The 9,251-nt window shown below is 43.3% G+C and overlaps 1 protein-coding gene across 1 annotated transcript in view; it reads right to left on the bottom strand.

Annotated features, from left to right (window-relative positions):
• Glb1 (galactosidase beta 1) overlaps window positions 1-9,251 on the bottom strand; it is a 104,693-nt gene that overhangs the window by 43,380 nt on the left and 52,062 nt on the right. Inside the window, exon 10 of the mRNA XM_023719734.1 lies at window positions 5,693-5,805. Within this exon, the coding sequence (XP_023575502.1) occupies window positions 5,693-5,805 (113 nt within the window). The remainder of the gene's footprint in view (window positions 1-5,692; window positions 5,806-9,251) is intronic.

Genomic DNA, 9,251 nt, shown 5'->3' with positions numbered 1-9,251 from the left:
TCCTCTTCCTCCTCCTCTTCCTCTTCTTCCCATTCCCCTCCTCCTCCTCATCCTTCTTCTTCCTTTTCCTCTTCCTCCTCTTCTGCCTCTTTCCTCTTCTTCTTTGTATCAGAGATTGAACTCAAGACCTTGTGATTGCCAGGAAGCTGTTGCACTGCTGAGCTATATCCTTGGCCTCAGAATTTCTGTTTGGCATCTTTTCATATGGAGACTGTTTTTTGGTAAATTTGTAATTCATGTCTTGAATTAGTGTTGGTCACCTCTTCTGATTTTTTTGTTTCTTCTATAACCACTTAGTAAGCTTGGTAGCTCCACTATTTTCTGTCATGTCATCTTCCAGCTTGCCAAGTTTCTTTGCTTCTTCTTCAGTCATTTCATGCAGCTCAGCTATTTGATTTTCAATTTCCTCTCCATTGGTGCCCCCTTAGATCTGCTTTGGAAGCATTTTGTTGCTTTGTTTCTTCATGTTCTTTAGGTGAGTGTTGAGGTCAAATAAAGAGAATTTTTTGCTGGTATGGAGCTCTCTTTAGCTAGGTTCTATTTTAGTTAGATTCTTGGCTTTATTTGTCAAGAGGTACTGTGTATGACTTCAATCTATTCAATTTAATTAACTAAGTTGGACACAATCACTGGGACATGGCAATCCTGCTCTACTCTGGACAAAGGATGGAAATCTGTGATCACAGGCTGGGGCTTCTTAGACTCACAGAAGAAGCTGGTGGATCAATGAGTCAGAGACTGAAGAAGGTAAACAGTGGTCTCAGTTATGTTCTCTACCTTTACAGCCATGGCCCCAGAGCCTAGACAGTAGCCTGTTCAGCAGGGTCCTTCCTCCCTGGTCCACTGAGCACTTAAGTAGGGCATCAAGGCCCGTGCCCGAGAGCCATTCAGTTTCAGAGCTGTTCTCCTCAATGCTAACTGCTACTGCTGTTACTGCTTATGATTTCCTTGTGTCTTAGACATGGTTCTCATGGGTGCTCCTGGGGTTAGGGGCAGCAAAGACTACCTGAAGCTTGCATCTAGGCTCACTTCTAAAGACTGTCTTGTTCATTGGTTCATCTTACTCTGCCCACTGGTTGAAAATGTGTAATGCCCTGGGCTTATCTTTTCCTTGGCCCTCTGTCCACCTCCCTTGGTTCTCCATGTGTGATCCTGGCCTCTTCATGAACTTTTGCATCTGCTTCCACAGCTGACCTGAGAACTTGCTTCTTTGCAGACTTGTCCTGGGGGTCCCACTCCTAAATGCTGGTGCTGTTGGATAGGTACCTCCACTCAGAAGCCCCCAGAAGCATCTTGAGCTGAATAGGTCTGGAGGTGAACTTGTTTTCCTCTCCCTGCCTACGCCTTTTCTGCAGTCTTCCATCTTAGTTGCTGAACTCCATGTCCAGCTGGTTATTCAGCTGTTTTAACCTTAACAAATCAATGACCTCTCATTCTTCATCATGCCTACAGCCAGCCAATCACCAAATCCTACCAACTCTATTTCCCAACTAGTTTTCAAATCCACTGCTTCCTTTACTCCCTGCTTCCACTGTCATTACCTCATTCTTAGATTACTGTGCTAGGTGCCCCACTTATGTTCAGCATCTGAAAATACACCAAGCAATGCCCTAGCAGTGTGTTTATAGTGTCATGTTCCGTACAATTTATGTAAAGTCAGAGAAGTCAAACTAGCAAAATTGTATAGAACATGACACTACAAACACACTGCTAGGGCGAAGGTCAGATACTTAAAATACATGATAGGAACAAACATCCAAAATTGAATTCTTGACCTAACCTCACATAAGGGACAACTTTATCCTTTAAGTTGCTCAGATCAAACACCTCATATCTTCAGTCTATTATGTATTTGCTCGTTCCCACATCAGAAAATTCTAGACTAGTCTAGAATTGGACTAGGTCTTACTACCTTCACAAAGCACAACTGCCTCTTACCTAGAAGACTGCCAGAGTTTTCCAATTGAGATCCTGCTCTATCCTTGCCTTGCCTTGCCTTGCAGAGTGTAGTCTCAGGGAGAGCTAACTCAGGACCTCATACTTGCCAGGCAGGTGCTTATGCTGCTGAGCTATGTCCAGCAGCCTGAATAACCCTTTAAGTTCTTGGCTCAACTCTTCAGATGCCTCCCACTTCACTGAGAGCAAAGGCAGTGTCTTAAAATGGCCTAGAAGATCCTCTGTAACCAGCTCCCCACTGTCTCCGACTCTCACTTTCACTTATTGCACTGCAGCGACGTCGGGCTCCTAGCTGGTTCTTAAAACTGCTCTGCACTTTTTCTTTCTTCTCACTGGCTGAATTCTGCCTTCAGGGATTTTACTCTGGATATCCATTGGCTCTCTGAAGCCTTAAAGTTTTTGTACAAGCATCATCCTCACAAGGATTCCTATCTATACCAGGCGGCAAAATCCAGGCCTGGTTCACACAGAATGCTTAGCAAATATTTGTTAAATCATTTGCAAATAAATGAACTTGGTGGGTAAAGTGAAATACTGTCTGAAGCCATCACAGTCATGCCTTCCAGGATTTGTTTCTTCATCATTTATTCATTCATTTTAGGGATTTTGAGACAGAGTCTCTCTGCCTGGGTCTACACTGTCTGTAATCTACTATATAGCCCAGGTAGGCTTCAAACTAGCAATCCTTCTGTCTCAGCCTCCTGCATGCTAGGATTATAGGTGTGCACCACCTCAACTGGTCACAGCTGTTCATATTTTCAAAACAGAACTAAAATGCAAGAAAACGAAGGTCAGACACCTAAAATACATGACAGGAACAGCATACAAGAGGGAGGTAATGGAAGTTAAGTTCTGAGTGAAACAGGAATATACTACAGAAGAAGTAAAGACAGTAATTTTAAGTCAATATGATTAGACTGCATGGGAAGCTTCTCAAGAGCCAGACACAAAGGGGTGCAGATCACATGTAAGCAGAACGTGCCTATGGCGACAGAGGCCAGATAGTGTTTACTGGGGGCTGGGTGGTGCCGATCAGAATGGGGTACTGGAGGGGCACTGGAGTGCGTGGGTTATCACAGTACTGGGTTCATCTGATACAAACTCAGTGAGTTACAGACTTAAGAGCTGAGTTTTCCAGAGGGCATACAACTTTTGATTTTATTTTTTGGAGATCAGGTCTCACTATACAGCCCAAGCTGGCCTCAAATTACGGCAATCTTCCTGCCTTAGCTTCCCGAGTGCTGGGATTACAGGTGTGTACCACTATGCCTGGCTATATCTTATACTTCAATGGGTAACCACTGAAAAACTAGTGAATATCTTCAAATCCAGAAATGGGGGGTTAAGTAATGAAAAAGAAATCAAAATTATAAAATAAAAAGGCTGAAAAGTTATGTGAGGCTGGGTGTAGTATTACATGAGTCTAACCCAAGCTACTCAGAGGCAGGAGGAAGTCAAGGCCGCCTGAGCACCTTAGTGAGACTCTATCCCAAACTGAAACTGAAAAAGCCCAGTGAGTGCAGCTCAATATTAAATACTCGCTTACTGCATGTGAGGCCCTGTATTTAACTCAGTATCAAAAAAAAAGTCTATCAAGATAAATATAACAGTTAAATGACCAAAATTTTCAAATTAGATTTTTAAAAAGTTACTTATGACCTGTTTACAATGGGTACATGTAAAGAAAGTATTAAAAAATTGAAACAGAAAAGATATGCCAGGTAAACACTACTGAAAAGAACACAATAAGCTATGTTAAGTAATAACAGCCAAAATTACTTCAAGGCTCAAGCCATTATTAGAGATAGAGGGGTACAAATTATACTCAAAGATTTAACTTCAGTGTACACCCCTAATAACATAAACTGACACAAATATAGGAAAAATAATAATTTTACCAATAAATCATAGAATAAACTGAAAAAAGTTAAGAAGCATATCAAAGATATCCAGAGCACCATTAAAAGGCTTTATCTAACAAGCATGTATTAGAATATTATACTTGACAATTGTAAATCATGCATATCTTCCAAGGACGCAATGACTACTTATTAATACTGTATATTTCAGGCTCCAAGACAAGGCTCAACAACTGGTATCATATGAAGCACATTCTCTCTAATCAGAATGCAAATATGTCAGAAATCAATGAAGTAGAAAAGCACTTATGTTTACTTATTCAAAAACACACTTCTGTTGGACACAGCAGTACACGCCTATAATCCCAGCACTCAGGAGGTGGTGTAGGAGGACAGTTGTGAGTTTGAGGCCAGCGTGGGCTACATACTGAGTTTAGGGCATTGTGAGATCTGTCTCAAAAACATTAAAGAAAAATGTAAAATGTATAAAAAATGATTACAAAGCTAAGCTTCAAATAAAGAAGGAAATTAAAAAATGAAGGCACAAAAAGCTTTGAAACAACATCTAGGAGAGGCTTGGGAAATGTTATTGTAATTTCTGCAGAATGAATTCATAATAAAAGGATAACATGAGGAGCAACGTAGTCATACATTTGAGAATTTAGGCAAAACCGACAATTTACAACAGTAGCTAAACTGGGTACAGTGGTGCATACCTTAATACCAGCTAGTGGGGAGGCTAAAACAAGAGGATTCCAAATTCAAGCCAATCCAGGCAATTTAGGGAGAGCCTTTTTCACAATAAAAAATAAAAAAGGGCAGAGGATGTAGCTGAGTGCAATGCCCTAAGCTGAATCTCCAATATTGAAAAAAAAAAGTGTAGATCATATTTGGATCTTTAGACTATTTCATAATATAAATTTTAATACATGCTTAAAATTGAGACTACATCATAGTTAAAACAAAAAAAAACCTTACCATTTATAGGCAGAAAGCCTTTGTTTTTTAACTTCAAAACTCAGGTGACTGAGCAGAAAAACTGTGGGTTTTTTTAACCTACCGCAAAGACAGGAAACCCCACCTGGGAGCTGCAAGGCTTCAGTAGCTGACAGCGCTGGCAGCGTAGGAGAGGGCAGGGGAAGGCGCAGACTTGCCCCAGATACAGCACAGAAGCAGCATGCACATCTGCCCAGCGCCCACCACACGACGCTTCAGTGTGCACAGCCCCTCTCCTGGATGATGCCAGCTATCTAAATGGATGCACATTTTCCTGCTACTAGTGTAAATTATGGGACATATCTGTGCCAGGGGCTGACCTGGGTGGCTAGGAGTAGAACCCAGGGCCTCATGCACTCTGAGCCAGCACTCAACCACTGAGCTATATCCCCAGCCCCAGCCCCCTAGTTGGTTCATATGTTCTCTTTTTTCTCTCTTGAGATTGAACCCATGGTTTTTGTACTAGCTACACCCAAGTCTTCTTTTTATTTTCTAAATTTTGAGACAGGCCTTGCTAGGTTGCCACACTGGGTTTGAACTCATAGTCCTCCTGCCTCAACCTCCCACAGTATGGGACAAGCATGCGCCACCATGTCCAGTCTACATGTTCTTTTTATTTTTCAGTCTACATGTTCTTTTAATCCTTATAATACCACTGGGTTCCTTAATCCCTGCTTGCAGCGACTAGATCAGCAGAGGAACAAGATCACAGGCTCACTGTTACTCAGGTGGGGCCAAGGCTCCAACTCAAATCTAGTGCTGCCTCCCTTCAGCCATGTTTCACATGGAGGTCCTTGGCAGGAAGTCATCTACAGAGCTACAGCAAGTGCAAGCAGGCTCTGACCAAGCCCAGCCCACCACCATCTGTACAAAACACCTACCTTCTGGATAGTCCTTCGTATAGCAAAGTACTTCTCAGTGAGGTCTCCTGCCTCGCTCAGTGGGGCGTCATAGTCATAGCTGGTGGGCTGTGCTGCATAAGGTGTGTTGGCCCCTAGAAGACAAAAATGTGCCACTATTCATTACTGAGGGTCCTTCCCAGGGACAAGTTCTTTAGGACTCACAGGCTCAGAATTATAGGGAATAGAAGTAAGGACACATCAGAATTAATTGCTAAGATGCCTGTTGTGGGGTGCACATCTCTAGTCCCAGCACTTGGAAGGCTAAGGTAGAATTACTATAAGTTCAAGACCATCTTGAACTATATAGTGAGATCCTGCCTCAAGGAAAAGGAAAAAAAAAAGGATAGAATAAATTGTTGAGAGATATTGAGGTGGTTCTCAGGATGCAATTCCAGAGGAACAAGTTTCTTCCCACAGCTGGACTTGCCAAGCATCCGGAATTCACAAAGCACTCTTCCTCCCAGCTTTCTCTCTCTTTCCTTCTTCCTCAACTTCAGAGGGCAATTTGTAACACAAGTGTGTGAGGGTGGATTGATTTTAGGATTCATCTTTTGTCCACCCTAATATGTAAGTACATGAGGCAAGAAATATGACAGTTCCCCCTTAATAAGTAATAAATTCCTTGGACACAGCGCACACACGATGGAGGAGCCCAGGTGATCCTACAGTGGAGGAGTTGACAAATGAGCAAGGCTGAGGCTGGGGCAGCCTCCCATGACTTTCTCATTCATTTCTGTCATACACAGAATCCCCATTTCTAAAGACCCAGACCACCTGACCACTGACAGATCAGAGATAACTTAGTCACAGGTCTGCCTTCCTCTGGAGCACAGGTTACAATATGCCCCTTCCCAGGAGACAGAAAGAAAACCACAACCACATCCTCGCTGCAGGATGCTCACGCACCTTCTGTGGGGCTCCTCTACCCCTAACATGGCAGTGATGGTGCTTATTTCCCTATCTCACTCTGCACTCAACTGCACACATCTTAAGGAGACTCTGCCTCACTTACCCTCATGTCCTCAGCAGAACTGGGCAGTGAAGCTCACCAAAAGCTATCCAATTGAGTGGAGCCAGCATAATCCAGGGACAGGGAAACCCAGGCTGGAAGGCGGGCCAGCAGATGAGAGGCTGGACTGAAGACCAAGCCTTCATTCTAGCTCTTCCATCACAGTCAATCAATATCTCCTGCACTCTCTCCCTCCTCTCCTAGCCTCTGAGGCAGGGTCTCACTATGAAGTCCAGGCTGGTCTTGTACTCATGGCAATCTTGCCTCAGCCTCCAGAGTTTTGGGATTATAGGTGTGTGCCACCATGCCTGGGCTCTACCAGCACAATCTTGCTGTGGATATTTCAGCCCAGGATGAGCAGCAGTAGAGAGAAATGGAGCATATTTTAGCCTCCTTTGCCACATGAGAGGGTGAGCAAGGTAGGAGGGCAAGAGCTGTGGGGAGACTTAGCACACCTCAATTCTCCACACCACGTGGGAGGTGAGGGACACCTTGGGCCCTGTAGGCAGTGGACACGTGCTGTGGAGATGCTGTAGTGAGTTAAGGGACACACTACAGAGGGAAGGGGGAGAGAGAGCCCTCCAGATGTTGTTTTCTCACTGCCTTCCTCTGGGCAGCTGGTTTAAAGAACAGACTGACCTTGTGTCTTGACCCTCTCCCCCCCCTCCCCCCCAGAGCCTGGCCCCGAGGCAGGCCCAAGAGGCCTGGAGAATACAAATCAGCTGCCACGGGCTACTTGGGGCTGCAGGCTGCAAAGGATTATCTCGTAGGCTCCTGCCTGGGCTTCAATCTAGTCTTTACCCTTTGCCAGCTGAACAGGAAGTGGGGACTATTTTGTACCCCACCATACTCTTATCTCTAAAGAGTCAATACTCCCCAACCTAGTTGGGCATGGAGGGACAGGTCTGGAATACCAGCTGTCTGGGAGGCTGAAGCAGGAGGATCACAAGTTCAAGCTCAGCCTGAGCAATTTAAAGACCTAACTAACAAGACCTGACTCAAAAAAAAAAAAAAAAAAAGTTTAAAAGGGCTGGGAATGCACTCAGTGGGAAAGTCGTAGGTTCAAGTTCTAGCACTGAAAATGATGACGATGATGACGAAACGCTAGTCTACATGAGACTGTCTGAGAGCTAAATAAGAAAAGCTGGCAGAACAGAGCCTTGTATTGATTAGGGAGCAGGGGAGAGGATAACGGAGAGCTTTCACTTTCTGAGTGATAGTTTTTACACTAAGTTTGTTTTCTAGGAAGAATATACTTAGAACAATAATTTTTTAAAAATATTGTGCTATGTAAAGTTGCAAAAAATGTGAGTCTGTACTTTTGGACTGGCCAATGAGTCAATGGAACCACTGGCAACTGGGGGAGTTCCCGCCTGTCATAAAAAAGGTATCACCAAGACTTACTGGAACCTGAAGACACAGAGAGATGACCTGAAATATCAGTGACCAACCATGACACATTACTGTCTGTTAAGCAGTGACATCTGTGTTTTTATCCTCATTTCTTGGCTCTAACAATAGCAACAGAAGTGATAAAGCTGGTGAGCACTATCTCTCCCCAGTCTCTCCCTCCTACAGAAATAGGCAGCATTGAAAGGAGAAGCTGCAGTAAGTTTTTTGTTTTTTTTTTTGTTTTGTTTTTTTTAGTAGTGGAGGTTGGACTCAGAGCTTTCAAACTAAGCCATGTTCCCAGTGCTTTTCTTTACTTTTTATTTGAAACAGAATCTTGCTAAATTCCTAAGTTCCCCAGGCTGGTTTCAAACTTGTGATTTTACTGCCCTGGCCTCTGGGATTACAGGCATACACCACCACTGCTGGCTGCAGCAAGAGTTTGATAGAGTATTCAGTTTCAAATTCTGAAAGATTTAACCCCAAACTGTGTCTCCGAAATGTAACAGTCAAGCATTTCAATGATTCAGAGGGAAAAATGCAGACCTGGAGAGATGTGTGGAATACAACATAATTTGTCTAACTGCAACACAGAGAAATTTGTCATCATTTTTCCTAACCCCCATTCCCCCCCAAAAAAGCAAATATAGGAATGCAGATAGTGTTGCCACTTTGGGAAACATGAAGGCAGCTCCTGAAACTCTGAACACAGTTATCGTGTGACCCAGCAAGGAGCACCAAAGCAGGGCTCCAGGGAGATCAATGTCCTTAGCAACATTATTCACAGCAACCAAAAAATGGAAATAACCCAAATGTCCATCAACCAACAAGTGGATAAACAAAATATTCTAAATCCATAATTAGCATATTACACAGTGATAAAAACATGAAGTACTAATATACACTACTACATGGATAGGCCTTGAAAACTTTAGGCTAAATGAAAGCATATTTTTTTAAAAAAGCTACACATTATCTGGTTTTTAAACCAGAACAGGCAAACTCATAGTGACAAAGAGATTAGTTTATTTCCATGGACTGAAAGGAAAAAGAGAGGAATGTGACTGCAAATGGGTGTGGAGTTTCTTCTGGGGGTGAAGAGAACATCCTAGAATTAGACAGCAGTAATGGCTGCACAAC

Source organism: Octodon degus, unplaced genomic scaffold (assembly GCF_000260255.1).
Source record: "Octodon degus isolate 3935 unplaced genomic scaffold, OctDeg1.0 scaffold00071, whole genome shotgun sequence".
Lineage (NCBI taxonomy): Eukaryota > Metazoa > Chordata > Mammalia > Rodentia > Octodontidae > Octodon > Octodon degus.
The sequence above is the reverse complement of the archived record's forward strand: the minus strand, read 5'-3'. Positions and strand labels throughout refer to the sequence as shown.